A 20000-nucleotide genomic window follows, 5' to 3' on the forward strand; every position below is an offset into this window, starting at 1 on the left:
ACACCATGCCTAAAAGAAGTTTTCAAGAATTTACATTGGGAAAATGTAGGAATTAACATTAATAGAGAATACCTTAACAACTTAAGACTTGCAGATGAAATAGTTCTATTTAGAGAATCATGGGAGGAATTACAAAAGATGATAGGAAATTTAAAAAGAGAAAGTACAAACGTAGGCCTGAAAATGAATACGAGTAAAAGTAAGATCATGTTCAATAAAACTGCAGAGACAACAAATAGGGGTTATGGATGAATCTCCAGAGATTGTTGATGAATATACGTGGTTAGGACAGACAGTGATTCCCCAGGACACGAGACCGAAATTAATAGAAGGATAAGGATGGGATGGAGAGCTTTTGGGAAATAAATAAGATTATGAAAATTAAAAGGCCACTTTCTCTAAAAAGAAAGTATATATCTAATCAGATTTTGAAGGTTAGAATTTTCCATAGTTGACACCTTCATGAAATGCTGATTCTTGGACGGTGAACTGCTTTTTTTTTTTTTTTTTTTTTTTTCCAAACATGATTCCACTTTTATATTTTACCTTCTTCCCACAGGCGAAGTTCTTCTCCAGCACTCATGAGGTTTCGCATGATGGCGAAGCTAACGAAGATTATGGACCCTGAACCAGAGGCAGAAGAACCTCCTACTGAACAACCTACCACCTCCAAGCCAAAGCCATCCAAATCAGCACCGGGAACCGGCGGGAAGGGACTTGCCAACATCAAAAAGCTTCGCATTCTCTGCCGGTTAGTTGCCTCTGAGTGGGTAACTGTTACGTTGATCAACTCCAAACTTCCCTTAATCTTGACCTCGACCCCTTCATTTTTTTTTTCTTAGTAGAATTGCCTCATTCTAACTCAGCTCGAAAATTTTATTCATAATTTAGCACATCAGCACATGGCACAAATACAAAACTCAACTGCGTTTAATTTAATTTTAGGTTTTAGTTCTGTTCATACATTGCCAGCAGATAATATCTACTAGAACATATACGAACAGACTATAGTATTTACTAGAATTACTAGAATTTTAGATATTGCACATTATGGTGGGGTCACAAGGACCCTTTTTGTGTGTATGGAAATCACCTACTTTATCCCGAGGAAGTGGCGACTTACAGCTATCAATTGGACAGTCTACCAAGCAATCAATCAGAAACCCTTAAAAAGAGATTCTATATTAATACCTTTACTATTACGATGACATATATCAAAATCTTACTTTTACATAATCTAATGCTTGTATTTATCATTATTTCAATGAAGTTTTGTCACGAGATACCATGGAAATCCATGAATATTAACGTTAAAGTTACCTTTGTTTTTTAAATAAATAAAATTTTCTTGAAGCTGCCTTTGATGACTGAAGATTGTTTATCCACATATTAAAAAATTACATATTGGGCCCGAATAAATAAAAACTTAGCGAAAGTCTACTGGAAAAGGAAATCTCAAAAATGAATAAACTTGTGACTTCACCTTCACACATACCAAAGTTGTTTTTCATTTATAAGAAGAAAAGCACAACAAAAAGCATATTTCTACTATACCTAGTGTATTGAAGAATGTAGTTTTATCTTATCCATGTTTTACGTTCCTTCATATCAAATCATTGACATTCAATGATTCCATTGCAAGAATTCACATTTAAATCACTAGTAGTACTATATTTTGTGTTTACCCATTTCCTTTACTCAAGTATTTGAGAATTCAACGTTTCTTTCTTGCCGTAATTAACATTAATTTTATTAACTCATTTAACTTTGAGTAACTGACATGCTAGATGTAGCCTGTAAAAAAAAGTTTTATTTTTACTCAATAAGAAAGTAGAACATTAGTACTAACTTTAAATTTCTATTCGTTTAGTAAAGAACAAAAGTGTCTCTAGCTTTATATAACTGTCGCAATTTAATGTATTGTTTCGGATTTCATTTTTATAAAGCCATATTATTTATTTCTATTCTTAAGTTCAATGAATACTAATTCAACCGGATTTCATTGTTAACTTTATCACAATAAACCATAATTTTTGGTTGAGTAAACAAATCCGATAAATAAAAAATAAGTATATAAATATATCAGTAAATAGACAAATGACAATTTTTCTAATATATAGTTTCCCTTCCTCAATGGAAAGAAAAAATCTTTTTTAGGTGTCTTCCTGCTTAATGCTAATTGAACACCAATTTCAGCACCTTTTTTCACTCATTTCCTCTCTCTGCAACGGAAATCTCTCGCGAGCTTCAGGCGGTACAGCATGTAAGTTGCTTTCACATTAATCTACAATTCACAGGAGCCTTTGTCTTTCTATCATAAGCCTGCTTTTCATTAAAAGTCTCTCTTGACTTGTACTTGTTAACATAAGTCTAGTGTGTATATATCCTTTTGCAATAAATCAAGTCTTGTTTCCTACTGCTCCGAACAGTGGCATCAAATCTTGGTAGTAAGTCTAGCGCATCTATATCTTTTGCCCTAAATTGTGTCTTGTTTCTTCTTGCCGTGCATACATTGGCACTGACGTCGTTACATCCTCTTCTGCCTCCAACAGGGTAAGGTGTGCGCTTGGTAGGGAGATCGCCCCGAGGAAAAAGCCGGCTACCCAGGCTGTGCAAACCGGTATCACAGCCAAGTTTGAAAAGAAGAAGTCGGTGTACTGGCGACGATATGTGAAAAAACCGTCGGAGCCCAAGCTTTCAAAATTGGCGGTCGACCAAGAGGTGGTAGTAGTGAGTTTTGTTTTCCATGGATTAATCAAAAAATAATTTCATTTGTGTGTCGTTTCAGTACAAATCTTCGTTTCCTTTTCGATTTCGTGGAGGCCAGTGAGCGGCTGTAAAACCTGGATGTGGGACGCCAACATTACTTATTTATGAGACATTCACGACCGTCTTTTCACTTCTTTTCAGAAGATTATATTGGTACGGGTTGATCTTCTGATATTCTGTTGTAGTTGGTATTGATATTCACATCTTCTGTGTCAGAGACCAAACAGACAGTTTAGAGTGCATTTCCTCTTCAAAGGGTGCCCAACAATGTTTCATTACCAGCATTCTGGAATCATTCTGTATTAAAATGACAATCACTTCTTCATTTCCAGTTGAAAGGAAATATCTTTATCTTTTTTTTCATTTTAAACTGATGATAATTACTATTGTACCTCCTGAATCCTTAATTCTATTAAAATCTAAATGAACAGGAGTGCAAAAGGACTGGATATGGCAATTCCTATATAGAGTAAATGTAACCTGAAAACATTAGAAGCTGCAACAGAGCAAGATTAGCGTTATTTGCTCCTATGTAGCACAATTTCCTGGAAAGGACAATCTCTTTCCTTCCTACATTAGATAGGTATATAACAGGCACTGTGGGACAGACGATCACTTGAGTCACATTCATGGATAAAAGGAAGACCACAATTCATTTATACATAGTGATCAATTTACATTTTAAACATTTTCTACAACACAGAAAAGCTTACAATATTCATGAATATGGAAACAAATGAATTAGATGAAAGGAATGATGGCAAAGGCTAAATAATTTAAACAAACTCGTGCAGTTCCAGCTTGATTTTTAGCGAAGACAAATTATCTCCTTTAGTAATACAAAGAAAATAATTAGTCAAGGTTAAGAGCAATATTATAAAGATTTCGAGACCTACAGTAGATCTGGCTGACAAAGCTTTTAAAATTTATAAAAAATATAAAAGAAATTCCTACACTAAATTATGTATAATTAATTTCTCTTCAGCTCTAAATATGTTCTCTAAGATCAGAGTAATTGTCATAAAATAATTTTCGAAAAATTTAAAATATTTATGTTCCATTACATACTTGCTATAAAACTCCTCGAACGGAATTCGTTTCCTAGAAATCAATTTAGCTGGAATCATAAGCACTAGTTAGTGAATCCCCAAAAATGTAGAACATTTAATTTCTTTCTTTGAAATCTGAAAATTTAACGTCATAAGCTTCAAATGAGTCGAAAGCAAACATGTGTCATGTAATGGGATTTTTTTTTAATGATAAATCAGTAACTTCTTCATTAAGATCATAAAATGTTTCCTTCATTAGAACTATCCATCAGAACTATTCAGTACCACTGTAAGCGACCCGCAAAAATAATTACGGCTAAATATTGAAGTAGATGCGCACGCACAAGCAGCCTCCTCCCACCAAGGTTTGACTACTACGTCTCTTCCTTACCCGAGGGGCGGGGAGAGCTGAGCGTGACCGGAAAGAAATATTTTATATATACATACATACATACATATATATATATATATATATATATATATATATATTTATATATATATATATATATTTATATATATATATATATATATATATATTTATATATATATATTTATATATATATATATATATTTATATATATATATATATATATATACATATATATATATACATATATATATATATATATATATATATATATATATATATATATATATATATATATATATATATATATATACAAGGCACTTTCTCATTATCATATAGGGGAGATTACTTACAACAAACAAAATCCGATGAGGCAAAGAACAATCAGCAGTTGGGAACTACTCAAAGATTTTCATAACAATAAAGAAATCTGGAATACTTTAAAGAACTAAATTTTTCTCTTAAATAAGATCTCCAAAAACCTTAAGAGTGAGAGATTATGGTAAAATGTACGATGATAAATAACAGAAATTCAGCAATAAAAAGTACTTATTTCTGTTGGTAAATAAAAAAAAAATGTTAGTGTTAATTAAGTATATTAATTATTAAGTAATCACGATGTCAGGAGATATGAGATATGTAGCCATTGAAATTAAATACAGAATAAAGCTTACTAATCTATAGTGCATAGGGGTCAAGTCGTCAAGAATCTGTCGCTGACAGGATTCCTTCTTTGGGATTGCCTGGAAAATATCCACTGTTAAGTTATCTTCGTTTTAATTATAATTTATTTCCGTGAACCAAAATATATTCCTATTCCCTTAAAAATGCAATAAAGTACTTAACATGATCAAGATCTAATTTCAGAGAGTAGGACAAAAACTGTGTAATCTGTTAGCGTTTATAGAATTATATTTAAGTTTTGAGTATGAGATAATGTCTTTCTTTTTTTTTCGATAAATGAAAGAAACCGAAAATATCTTGTACAATAAGCAAAGAACTACATTCTTTATTGGCAAAACTTCCCTAAACTTCATATAATTTGTATAAAAATTGGTTGCTTTGAATTTCTATATTCAATTAACAACGAACTAAGGGTTAAAAGATTGCATCAGACGCTTCACTAAACACGAATGTACAGTAATCATAAATACAAAATTTGGGCCTTAAAAAAATTTACACCAAGTAATTCTACTAGGCACTGATACTGTACATAACCAACCTATTCATTAGTCTTCACATAAAAAATATCGTTCGGAAAAATACTATGTTTTATAATATACTTTGTAGAATAATTCTTTGAATAATAAACTATATTTAGTGCAATATAAATCACAGACACAGTTATGATGTAAACGCATTTGTTGAAATGTGCATGCATGCACAATGAAGATTATATTGTGATTATACTCACAGGACTGAGTTAGTGATTTTATTTTAGCGTTTGAAACGTAATAAATGGATATGTGGTGGTATATATTACATTTAGATCTATCTTTATTAAGCTTCATTATCCTCAAGTACAGCTATATTTTCCTTTATGTATATATGGATATAATTATATAACTTTACATATCAATCTCTCTCTCTCTCTCTCTCTCTCTCTCTCTCTCTCTCTCTCTCTCTCTATATATATATATATATATACATATATATATATCTCTCTCTCTCTATATATATGTATATATAAATATATATAATATATATATTTACATATATGTATATATATATGTATATATATATATATATATATATATATATATATATATACACATATATTTATACATAAATAGATGTTTCTTGCTTTGGATAATGGATCTGATAGCCTTTCATTAATAAAAGAACACTGAACCATATTATATGACACCTGTGAAAAACGTTGACGTAGATCTTCCTGTTACAGCAAATGTGTTAAGAGCTTAATGGGTAGGCGTAAAGGACTTCCAGTTGTACTTCAAGAAACAAACATACAATTTATTCGGTTTAAAACTATTTTATTGAAATCGTTTTTTATTGGATTTGCGTTTTGCTCGCTTTGTCAGTAATTCCTATTAAAAAATAAGTAACAAGACGAATTCATCTGATGATATGCCAGAAAGAGAGTTTAAATCCACTATTCACTTATCGCGAAAGTCGGTTTTATTCGAATCTTAGAGTAACCTAAATCCATGTTTTAACGATGGCATTGGATTGGCACAATATCTATCGTCCATTTTAAAATAAAGTTACTCTTAATACCATTCCATAATTGTATAAGATCGTTTATAATAATCATACCTCCATTCATGATATTCAAGCTCAGTATAAACCTAACTGTGAATGTGTTTCTGTTCAATACTGTGCCTAGAAATTTTATAATGAAAATTTATTTGTATACACAAAATATGTTACTGCAAATTTCTACATTGGGTATTTTTGACATTATTGAATTGGAGCTGGTAGCTATAAAACGCCGTATGCAAACACTTCTCCAATACACTTCAACACAGGAAGAACGAAATTATGCTTAAAGATTTCAATCAAATGTTTATTACATCATTCAGTGTGATTTTTTTTTCTCTAAAATTGTAATAAAAAACATTCTAAGTGAGAAAGAGTGGTTATCATTTTCGGCAGTGTGTAATATGATACCGTGAGAAGTACTTTTAATGATACAGTCTAAATTTAGCTATCACATGAGGGCAGATCTTTCCACTCTTGATTTGTTATGAATTCCGTTTTAGACGTCACAAATCCCGATATGAGTTTTTGAAGAAGACAACTTTTTAATCAATTATATGTTTATTTCACGCTGAATATTAAGAGTAAATATGGATATGACGTTTGTTTAATTAGATTCCGTTTCATCTTACTTTCCACCAACCAGCGTATTTTATGGAATTCAGTGTTCAGATCCTTTGTATGCACGTTTCAACTGTCGGTTTACCCTAGGTGTTTAGGCTATAGACACCAGAACACCGTTCTGGCAAATATCTACAAAGGCATATTGACTACCTTTGCTATGTATCTATCGAGCATTTATTGAGTTAGCAGAACTCTCTATAATCTACCGATGAAACAATGTCAGAGCATGCTAAGCCTATAGTTTGAAAAATAAATGTACGTTTGCAATAGAACATAAGTAAATGATCGCAGAGGGTATCTGTGAAGGAACAGAAAAGGTTTGTTAGGACATGGTGAGCTAGCATGAAAATACGTTTGTTGACATATTCTGTGCAACTTGAACTCGATTGCAGAATGATATAAGAAAAAAATGTTCGCATATCTTTGGTCCCCAAAAAGCTGATGTCAACTGACTCGTCAAGCTCAGTTTGAGTACACGTTTACAAAAACTTTTCAGCAACTGAAGTAAACGTTTGCTAACAAAAGTAGTTTTTTCTGAACCATGTATATCTATTTTACATCGGACCCTTTTATTATTTGCAGTCCCATTCAAATCATTTAGAGCCAGGCAATGCCCCTTTAGACTCTTCCGTCCCAACAGCAGCCTCAGATGGACCCTATAGTGGAGATCACCCTGACAGCAGACATGAAGAGCACCACCAACGAGATTATCTACGACACGATGACCAGAAGTTACCGCGAGGTGAAGAATGGCATGGCCGTTCTCGACCTCCTCTCATTGCCCTCAAAGATACTTCACAAGGACAACCCAAAACTACACAAGAAGGGGAATAGTGAAGAGGAGGTGGAAGGTAAAGGTATCAAATGTATCTCAAGTCTATAGCACAAATATCTTCAAGTACTTTTCATAAACTCGACTATTTTACATAGGCATCGTACTTATTTTAGAGGGCCAACAATAGCAGGGGCAGGTGTAATTATTTAGATGTGGCTTAAGTGATGTCTATAATGATTTTATGATTAAGCTAACTCATGATATATTTCAACTTTCCTAAATTAATGCAAGGGAGTTCCAAAAATACGCTCTAACGTGATCAAAAGAATAGCTAACTCTCAATATAACATTTTTCAAGTATTTAAAAGATCGAAAATGATTGAGTCATTTTCAAATACTGATGCATGGCCGCAAATTGGGTGCAAATTATGGGAGAGAGAGAGAGAGAGAGAGAGAGAGAGAGAGAGAGAGAGAGAGAGAGAGAGAGAGAGAGAGAGAGAGAGAGAGAATCATGCAACATGCAACAATACATTTTACGTCTTTATGCCCAAGAATATTTTTATTTACTACTGAATTAAAGACCAGAGAGCTTAATCCAAGGAGTTAAGTACAAAAACCTAGCGTTATCATTTCAGTAAAAGATTTATACCATCTACATTGAAAATTTGTTCCTCAAAATGATAATCTTAAACGAAGTTTCCAAGACTTTTCATTTGTGACTGAAGCAGCTCTAACGTGCGTGCGTGTTTATAATTATGGCAATCGTATAAGGAAAATGGATAATAAAAAGGTGAAAGAAAGTTAATATAGACGCTAAAGCACATGGGGAATAGGGTGGGTGATAAGTTATTTTCAAACTTCATCGTAAATTGAAACAGAAAAAAAAAAAAAAAAAAAAAAAACAGAAGGCATAGAAGTCAAGTGTTTGGCAGAAAAAAAGAAGTCGCTGAACCGTCCTTTCCACGAATACAAACGAAAGGAAGTGACCTGAGGGCAATGATGTAGCCATGCGCGGGGAGAGAGAGAGAGAGAGAGAGAGAGAGAGAGAGAGAGAGAGAGAGAGAAGAGAAATTGACCCCCCTGGAAAAAATCTTGCCCCCCCTCCGAGGGGTCTTCTTGCCCCCCCCCCCTCAGAATTTAAAGTTTTCATGTCGTTTGTTTTAATATTTCTACTGAAATGATATTACATCTATACTATAAAGTCTGTAAGTTATACAGAGCTCTCAACACTGATATCTACGTGTTATTTAATACACACTAGACGGAGTCAGAAATCGTACAATAATTTACACTTATTGCTTACTAATTAAATAAAAACAGTAAATCTGGATATGGTCATATAGAAAAAATACATGTTTAAACAGTGCTGCTTAAAATTGTACAATTGAAACTTAAATCCTATTGCAAATTCTGTGTAAAAAATGTGACAAAAACTGTGCAGTTGCATTGTGTTTCTACTGCTTTATAAGATGTGTAGGTCTACTGGAACGTTTTAATAAATGAGCTGTGCTTTTGCAACTAAATTCAGTATAGTGTTATTACTGGACTATCATCGCACTGAGTGCATTCAAACTTGTTCTCGAAACTGTAACTCAAGGTACCACAGAGAAGAATTAAAGTTCAAACTGCATAGTTTTATGTCCAGGGAGGGTGGCTCCTACACAAGATGTGGGGGGTTGACCATATGATTACCCCCCTTCCCCCTAGAAAATCATGGAACTGTAATGAGGCTGAACTTGAGCCTTCCTACTGGTACATCTGATTTTCATGTCTAAGGTCAAAATGACTATTCTGGATGCTCAGAATGCATCTCAGACCGTCTCAGAAATGCTGGCTTACAGAAAACCTGCCGCAGGGCTTCGGCCCTTTGGGCCTCGCATATGGCTGCCCCCTTCAAGTATGACCTTGCCCCATGCTTGCGCCCCCCCCCCCCCCCCGACACCCCTGGCTACGCCACTGTCTGAGGGGCATTACTGAGCTATACTGAACAGCAACCGTGAGAGAGAGAGAGAGAGAGAGAGAGAGAGAGAGAGAGAGAGAGAGAGAGAGAGAGAGAGAGAGAGAGAGAGAGAGAGAGACAACCGTGAGAGAGAGAGAGAGAGAGAGAGAGAGAGAGAGAGAGAGAGAGAAAGAGCAACCGTGAGAGAGAGAGAGAGAGAGAGAGAGAGAGAGAGAGAGAGAGAGAGAGAGAGAGAGAGAGAGAGAGAGAGAGACCTCAGATTCAATATTATCGAGTGAATCAAAATTAGTCACCCAAAAACTAGGCCAGTATTTCATTGGGAAATAATTCAAAACAAACTGAATCTATAGAATCTACACAATATATTGAAATATAAAAAAAGCAGATTTAGAAATCTGAACAATTGATTCTCTCTAAGACAAGTGAGAAGTAAATTGTTCACCTAAAATGCTAATAAAAGTATTTTGATTAAATTTGCATAAAAAATCATTCAAGAAATAGATGAGAGAGGAGGAGCTGAATTACCGGTTCCGTATTCAGATAAGTTCACAAGGTCAAAGTTATTGGATGAGTTAAGGTTCATTCGAGATTGAGTGAGGTCAACATCACAGAATTATGAGGTGAATGAAGATTATCACCACAATATTAATTATCTAGAAAATTTGGATGTTTGTAACATAAGTTACTGGACTGATTATTATTTACCTTTAGGGTCGGTTGATTTGATAAAGGGCATTGGCTATAAACATAAATGTAACAAAACTTTTTTTTTTATATGGTCCTTTTAACTTTCACCTACATACAATGATTTTTAAATGAATCTTCCATGAAAATAGTTTTTTGAACACTCCATTTCAGCTTATACAGTAATGGAAATCGAAAACATTTGATAATTCAAAGTAGCTAGAAGTAATTAAGAACAGATAGGAGAAGAACAATCGCGTGATAGTTCGTCTCCGAGAGGAAAGGAGAGTTAAGGAACATGTCACAAAGGACCTCATAAATGGGCATAGCGATGACAAACTGGCATCTTGTTTTCCTCTGGAATAATCATTATAATTGCCGTCTAATCGAGAACGTTTTTTTATTATAATTATCGTTTAATAGAGATCGTTTTAATCCTCCCCAGATGTTTTTCAGTCACTTTTTTTAAGATACTCTTCTCTGAGGCCCAATAGTTTTAATCTTCAGACACATGTTACATACATACAGACACACACACTAATGCGGTTTAAAATATAGCCGAGGGAAAAAGTATATTGATTTCATGTCTCATGCAAATACAACATATATCATGCCCTCTGTAAAGAAAATAAAAACTGATATTAATTTCTACCCATCAATATGATTATTGACAATTTGAGAGAATAAATGATAAGAATTGCTAATTCTTCCCATCTCAATTTGTATGGTTCTTGTTACATAATTATAAGAACAGTAACACCAACACCAACAACAACAACAATAATAATACTTTGAAAAAAACTATCAATCTCAACGTCATCATCATATTATATCTGTAAAATAAAAAAAAATTCATGACAGTAAGAAGACACGATAAGTTAAAAAAGACATAATAAAAAGCCTCTTTAACCACCATCTACGGGTCAAAAACCTAAATGTCAGACAACATTTGCAAATACTCCTTCAACAATGAAATTCATGATATTAACTTCTGAATACACATTAAATAATAAGTGAAAGAGAAACTATCCTTACAAATCTTAAACTGCAAAAGTATACGATAGATAAACTGATTGTTTTCAGAACAAAATAAAATACAATGCTTTTCATCGATACACTCAAAAAAAAAACAAAAAAAAATCCGTTGATGTTCGATGTTATTACATTCATGGCCTTTCCCAATTACAAACCACTACGTTATGGCATACCCGTGACAGGCCAGGCTGCTATTTGTTTGGTTAGGCGCCTTAAATCAAATTACAAAGTTTAGCTGAGCCAATAAAATGAAGGAAAAAGACAATAAAACTACGTTAGGCTAAAATTATATCACGGTAAAAATCATGATAATAAAAACGATTCAAACCCAAATATCGCTGTTAATATATCTAGTACAGCAAATTTTACTGAAAAAAAGAAGTTACAGTCATCTTTTACTAGGCAAAATAATCTATTCGGATATGTCATCAGAATCAAAAGAAGCATCGAACTTTCTTTTCCAGAAGTGGAAAAGGACAAGATCACCTTACTGTTGGAGGAGCTCTATGGCGACGTCATGTCCTCTGAGGACATAGCAAAAATTGACACCCAACCAAATCCTTTCAACTTTAGCGAACGAGTGTCTCAAACACCGCACGGCAATCTCAGGGTGAGATGTCACAAACGAGTTTCACATTGATCACTCAACTTTATCTTAATAATAATATATATATATATATATATATATATATATATATATATATATATATAAATATATATATATATATATATATATATACATACATATATATATATATATCTATATATATATACATATATATATATATATATATATATATATATATATATACACACATATATATAAATATATAGTCTTATATTTTCCTTAAATTGGGATTTTCTGGATAATATCGGGATTAGATATAGTGCCCTTGGGCTTTGGCTCCCGGTAGATGTTCACATAAAAGTACACTGATAATCCTGATTCCATAATAAAGAGCCATAGAGTTTTTCTTGACAAAATGTAAATAGATCGTTGGTGTCAAGTCATCTTTTTGATTACTGCTCAAATCTCTACCTTTATAATGCAACTGCTTTTGTGGTCTGTTTTATTATCTTTAGTAGTTCAAGTCTAAAGTAACAACGGGAGTTCTGCTTATCGGATTGAATATTTTATTTCAAAGCGCATCCGCTCTCAACCATCCCAAAAGTTCTGTACAAAAGATCATCCATTAAGTATTAGTTTCAGATTAAAATTTAGCATTACTCACTGGTCAAATTTCCCTTTACCAACCGAATTTAAAATACAATTTCCGGGCAATCACTGCAGTCCCGCATAAAGTATAGATGTTTGAGGTATACTCAAAGTATTGTCTACGATTTCTAACAGCATACACTCTTGTAACTTCCTCAAATTTCAAACAAGAAAACTCCCATGATAAACATAAACTTATACACATCCAATAAGTATATATACATATAGATTTCAGTGTCAGCAAATTTAAGAGTATTTTTATTTCATATACAAAAGCAAACATCATTGCTTTTATATCAAACTTTAGTATAGTAACACTTATGTTTTCCCTTCCACCTCAGCTATAAAAGCATGGTCAAACATTTTTTACCAAAACTTTTTTTTCTACTTCTTAAAACTGTATTTTTACTAAAGTTTATGTAGCGTTTAAGCTTGAATTGCTCAGAATAGTTAACCCTGGTATTCAATTCGGTTACAGACAAAGAGCATTCAAACCGACCAGGCACCAGGAACAACCTTCTCCCGAAACATAGGGGTTCGAGACATCCACGACGCCTACCAGTGGGCTGAACACTTGGCCATGTTGAAAGAAATGGAGAAGCAAAAGGAGAAGGACAAACACAGCGGAAAGCCGGACGAAGACCCTGCTACTAAACTGGTAAGGCCGGGATCGAAAAGAAAAACGGTTTACTATCATGATTAAATTTACATAAAAAAGTACAGTAGCATCCTACAAGCTCCAGTATCCATATGGGTGAAGCCTGTGAGTATGCTTATAAGATCATTGTAATTAAGCAAAATAACTTGGTAAAACAATGAGCGCAAATTTTAAATACTGTAATTGTCTTTTGTGGAAGCTAACTTCACTTTGTGCTGGGAAAGTGATATATTCTATTGTGATCCCAAACTGTCCAAAAATCTTCCACATTAGGTATAGAAGGAAGTATGCATTCTTAATCCTATGGTAAACAATATTTCATATCCATTTCAGGTTTTTATAAAAGATTAATTGTTGCTATAAATCTAAATAATCCTATCTGAGAACCTTTTAATGTCAATAAAATGTATTTAATCCTTCAGCCTTTGCCTATTTCGGGCGATGCTCCACCAGCGGTATTGGATTCCCCAAGACTGGGTGCGAAAAAGCAAAATCCTTTCGATAACTTACCGGGTCTGTTGGAGTCTGCCATCGTGGTGGAGAGGATGCTCAATCAAAACCTCTACGATGAAGTGACACAAGGTAAGTGCATACGACCTCTAGTCCACACCAGGACGAGAAGAGATTTCTCGTTATTATAAACTTTTCCATACAGAAACATTAGGAATAATATTCGGCATTCGGTATCAAATACAGAGTGGATTTTAATATATATATATATATATATATATATATATATATGTGTGTGTGTGTGTATATATATATATATATATATATATATATATATATATATATATATATATATATATATATATATATATATATATATATATATATATATATATATATATATATGAAACTTCCCAAAATAACAAAGAGGTACACGAAATCATATTTAGATTGGGGGAGTTATATACAGTGTAGTACATATGATTACGTAACGGCAAACGAAGAAATTTGTAAAATACGGGAGAAGTATACGACTTTACATTATAGACGTGTGTTTGATTGCTGTAGTTACCAAATAGAATGGATAATAGTAGAAAACTTGTCAGACTTAGACAAATGCATATCTTAACTCCTATATGGCTCCACGATACAAACATTTGCACAAACAGCTATACACAGCATAACCACATAAATGGAAGCAACGCTCAATTAGTAGTAAATGAGCAACCAACCTCACTCCTTGGTATTTACCACTTTTCCCATAACTATTCACTACAGGAAATACTATAAAAATCGTAGTTTTGAATGAAAAGAATATGTGATCTTTATCGCTAATGTATTTATCAAAGCTTGAAACGCACTCTACATCATGTTGAGTAAAAGCTATATGCTATATACTGGTATCTGAGCTGCACCACATGCGTTATTGAGTGACTACAACTGCGACCTATAGACGGACAGATGAGGTCTCTGTTCCATCAACAAACCACCCACGAAAAACCATATCTATACAGGTACGCATTTTGATATATATGAATTTGTACACAAACTATGGTGTCCAGAAGATGAAATGTCCTAGCAAAGACAAGCCACACAATAATCCTCCCAGTTGGGATTCTTCTCAGCATCAATGGTCCAAGGGACAGGAATACTAAATGAAGTTTTAAGATTTGGGTGAATGTGATCTCGTCTTTCTTATGGCTCATCCGGAAACATTTCAAGCCAATAAACTTCATGATCCAATGATACTAATTGCCCCCCCCCCCCTTCCCCACCCCTTTTTTTTCTCCCCCCTTTTTAAGTTAAGACGTAGAATCCGCTACTGTATAGTTCAATGTTGCTAATATTACCGAAGTTTTCCAGTATATGATTGCAATGACTAAAATGTATTCAAGTATTTCACGTGTTTTAAGTGAGCTTTTAGTAGTAAAAATTGACAAGTTGATAAGGTGTATTAAAATAGTAGTAATAATCATAGACAAATTGGTAAGGTTGGTAAATTAGAAAACAAAAACCATTAGTAAGATGTCATGGGTTCCATACGATAATAGACATCCCCTTATAAAATGGAAAGGCTCCCATAAAAATATAACTGCTGATAAAATGGTTAATCAGAGTTTACCGTTAAATCGATTTTATTTACAAATAAGCGTATCATAACAACAACTAAGGATGGATGTATGAACGTATAAAGTGAAATCAGACAGAAAAACTGGTACATTTTTTCTTGCTATTGACATATTAATTACTAGAGCTCAAGATTCGTTCTCGGAAAGTCTAAAAAAACAAACAAATGTTTGGACACAAGCTGCAATATTGCTCAAGGTAACAATTATTGCACGAATTCGCAGAGAACTGCTTGGCTGTTCTGAGTTATTGCATGAATTCACTCATGAAAAATGCCTAGCTATTCAGAATGATTAAAAACTTCCAAGAAAACAATTCCTTTGTGGCACAGAATTATTGCAGATATTCTCTTAGAAAAAGCTACTTGGTTATTCAGAATTCCAAGATGAGAATGGCCGGAATTTGCAACACGATTTACTCTCGTGACTCCTGTCCTTTGCTTTTTCAAGATTTTCACGAACTGTTAATTATCCAATTTCGCATTAGTCCTTTCAACCAAAGAGAATTGCGCGCATAACATTGCCATAAATGGCAGGCGGGTCCTTCAGTTTTACACCGACCACCAATTGTCAAAGGCGATGTCATCTCGGAAGTTTGTTCTTTATTTGATGAGTGTTTGCTTCCATTTTCTAATCATTTGTAATAGACTGCTCTTCCATATTTCAACTCTAACTCATTTTTATCTTTTTTTACATTGAATAAGAGTATTTTCTTTAATAAAAGCAGTTTAAATTAAGCACACAGCCTACACGACATGCTTTGATTAAGGATAAAACAACAACAACAACAACCATAATTATAATAAATAATTAACAATAATAATGTAGAAAAGAGAAAGCAAGATGACTTGCAGTCTTTTGTTGAAAACATTTTGTTGAAAGCAGTAAATTATAAAGTATTGTTTGAAGCCGATAGTTGACGTACCACGCCACACTTAAGTGTCCATAAAAATACTCTTTTATTACACAACTGTCTCCATTTAAGACAAACCTTCAAAGGGTCCCTCGTATACGAAAATAATCTCGTGAACAATAGCGTGGCAATTTCAACCAGCAAACTTTACCTTGTTCATTTCTTTCCCAAAGAAAAGATTCTTTAATACAATCCTCGCGTGTGCTGTACTGATTATCATCGGCTCATTTTCAAAAGCAATTTCCAGCTAATCTACCTGCCAGTAAATTAAATGAGGAAAGTGGCATAAAATATTCCCATTTTATCGGCTAACTTTAAAAATATATGTAGCAGTAAATATTACGCAAATCTTTCTTACGTCATGGAGTTTAGTGCAAAATACTACGGTGCAAAGGATTATTTGGTTTATATACAGTATACATATACATATACGTGTGTATATATATATATATATATATATATATATATATATATATATATATGTGTGCCTCTATAAATATATCAGGATATATAATTATATAAACATACACTATATTTAAGCACGCTTCCTCTTCATATATGCACACGCAATATATATATATATATATATATATATATATATATATATATATATACACTGCCCTCTATAAACATGTTTGAGGATATATAAATAGGTATATACATACAGTATTTATAAGAGCGCTTCCTCTTCATACACGTTATATATATATATATATATATATATATATATATATATATATATATATATATATATATATATATATATCTTAAGATTTTCGATAAACTACAATACGAAGGGACCACGAATGTTGATAGTTGATACATTTAACATTTTATGGAATGTTATTCCGCCAAGGTACTTTCTGCTTTTGCCTTTTTCTAAATCCACAAAAAAATAAATAGCTGAATAAAATATATAAAACAAATACGAATGAAGTAAATAAAAATACCATCATTAACTGAAATAAATAGAGTAAACAAAACACAAAACAGGATATACAGAAAAATAGAGCCATTTATGTTTTCCTTTTCCAATTTCGTGTAGTACACCCAGCAAAAAACCGGTGTCGCCTCGCCAGACCTGACTTGGAGAGATCATGACCTTCTTGCCCTGAAAGGTGGCCGATGTTTAAACAACCGAGACATCGTTTGATGGTTCGAATGTGATGGGTAGAGCTAATAACACTCAAAGAAATGCGATGATTAATGATATATATATATATATATATATATATATATATATATATATATATATATATATATATTAGAGATAAAGAGGTCTTATCTCTTATTCCTATAAGAAATGCAATCGTTTTCGATAATAGTGATCGAAAAGTAAAATTACACTGATATATTTTAATTCCTTAATACATTTCTCTATAGAACATCCTTAAATACTGTGGAAACTGACTACTCCAATTAATATACGTCAGAATGATATGGCCTTCGTTTGCATTATCCTAGCAGCTGCTCTCTCTCTCTCTCTCTCTCTCTCTCTCTCTCTCTCTCTCTCTCTCTCTCTCTCTCTCTCTCTCTCTCTCTCTCTCTACTACCTGTATCCATTAGTTAGATAAGGACACACTTTTTTATGTTATTTGGATGTGTCCAAGGATCACACAAAACCGATAACTACTTTGCAAGCTTGCGTTGGATTTGGATTTCTTTTGGGGGAAAATCCCAAGTTCCAAAGATGTTCAGTAACTACCTAAAAACACAAGCATACCTAAACCACGTGTGATATTGGTTGATTTTTAGCCGGTCCCTGATCATGTGGTTTCATTTTTTTTTTCTTATCAAATCGCGGTTTGGTAATGGACAGTCTGTTACTTCACTGAAAACCCCCCGGGATATTCCCTTTTATTGAATCGTAACAGCAGTAAGGAACCAGTCTTATTTTATTTCATGAACGCACATAGCGATCAGTGGTTCTTAACCTTTTTACAATGCATGCTCTCTTTTAAAAATCAGCATAAAATTCTTGCACCCCTGAAGTGTTGAAATACAAGAGAAAAAACGCGTAAATGCTATGATATAAAGTGTATCCGATGTGTATTAAATGAAAAATTGCTTCTAGGGCAAATGCTGTATTACTGTTTTCACAGGGAAAAAAATAAACCTGCGAATAAAACTAAATATTTTTGTTCTGATTATTAACATTCATATGGTTAGGAACCGACCACACACCTCTTAAGGGAACAGGCACCTATGTTTAAGAAACATCGAGCGAAGTCAATCATAACTTTGTTGATACCATTGTCATGAATTGTGGCTATTTAAGTATTGCTGTACGTCCATCTGCTATTTAGGTTTTGTTTTCGGTTCAGCTTGTAAAGATTAAAGCTATTTGTAAGTCATATATGACTCATCACTTTCCGACAATTAACAGTCCAATTATTGAAAAGGATATACCTAATTACGAAAACTTTACTTTGTTACCGGAAGAAATAAGTCAATCATTTTGATCTTACACTTTTCTTGCATGTTGGTTTGGTTTTGAAAGGCCGACGACCATAGAATTTGTTGGTTACCAATTCTTTGGACAATTAGTATGAATATCTAAAACAAGCCCAAGCCACATCTTTAGCCTGGACTATACAGGTATATGTTACCCAAAACAAATGTTACACGCCAAGTTTTGTAACCGATGTTTTTATTAGTCATCGTGGCTACAAATTAGCAATTGTAATATTTATTTTTATTCTAGACAGAGAAGACACTATAGGATACCCTAATCTAGTATAGGATTTGCATATATGTCAAAACTTAATTGAGTTACCAGCAATTGTTTTTTAAACATCGCCATCATTTGAATTGGATGCATTTTATGCCATATTACATGTAAAAAATAATAAATGAATAACAATTTGATTTATTTCATGGAATCATTGATATTAATTGTTATCAATAAGGGTATTACCATCATCATCATCATTACATCATCTTCATCACTTCACAAATGTTGATAAGCAAACCTCGTAAAGCCATACATTAAGGTCACTCAATTACCACCTCTCCACCATCATCTTTAACTACCACCTGATTATATCCCAACCCCATCCCCACATGTTCGAGGTTTAAAGGTCTCGTAGTTATGATAAGATCCTTCTTGTGGATGTTACAAAACAAAATACTAAGACGACAATATTTCATACATTTGTTCTCCAGGTGTTTACAATAATTTCATAACTGCAAATAACGAAGTAAATATGCTAAAGACTGATTGAATACATAACGAGAGTAATGGATTTCTTGAAGAGCTTACCTGGGGAACACCTATAAGGTGCTGGACATCAGGTCAAGAAAAATCAAATAAAATCATAATAATACTTAGAGTAAATGCTAAGGAAATATTTCCTTTTGCCTTGGGGAGGGTGAAAGCATCTAGACTCCGACCTATGAGCATTGAGCAATCGTCACCAGGGAAGGGGGTTCGTTTGGAAGTGAGCGACTTGCCCAGTTAATTTGATCGATTGATTAGGAGTTTTCTGGTGTCCTGACCTCTAAGATTATTGACACCAAATCAGATATGAGTAAACAATGTGTTAATAGTATAATATTCATAGCCTACATCCTATATACCATACCATCACTATAATAATACACCACTGAACACTTTCATTGCATGCCATTTCATATATTTTATTTTTACCAATCA

General features: G+C 33.2%; 2 protein-coding genes across 2 annotated transcripts in view; both read left to right on the plus strand.

Moving 5' to 3' along the window:
• The window catches only part of LOC137645463 (uncharacterized), a 50892-nt gene extending 46182 nt beyond the window's left edge, over window positions 1-4710 (plus strand). Inside the window, exons 3-4 of the mRNA XM_068378268.1 lie at window positions 560-751; window positions 4656-4710. Of these exons, the coding sequence (XP_068234369.1) occupies window positions 560-751; window positions 4656-4710 (247 nt within the window). The remainder of the gene's footprint in view (window positions 1-559; window positions 752-4655) is intronic.
• A 2824-nt stretch (window positions 4711-7534) lies between these two features.
• LOC137644994 (dynein axonemal intermediate chain 1-like) overlaps window positions 7535-20000 on the plus strand; it is a 40847-nt gene continuing 28381 nt past the window's right edge. The window contains exons 1-4 of the mRNA XM_068377860.1: window positions 7535-7880; window positions 11948-12093; window positions 13178-13357; window positions 13780-13939. Of these exons, the coding sequence (XP_068233961.1) occupies window positions 7679-7880; window positions 11948-12093; window positions 13178-13357; window positions 13780-13939 (688 nt within the window). The 5' untranslated portion in view covers window positions 7535-7678. The remainder of the gene's footprint in view (window positions 7881-11947; window positions 12094-13177; window positions 13358-13779; window positions 13940-20000) is intronic.

Source organism: Palaemon carinicauda, chromosome 8 (genome assembly GCF_036898095.1).
Source record: "Palaemon carinicauda isolate YSFRI2023 chromosome 8, ASM3689809v2, whole genome shotgun sequence".
In the NCBI taxonomy this organism is placed as follows: domain Eukaryota; kingdom Metazoa; phylum Arthropoda; class Malacostraca; order Decapoda; family Palaemonidae; genus Palaemon; species Palaemon carinicauda.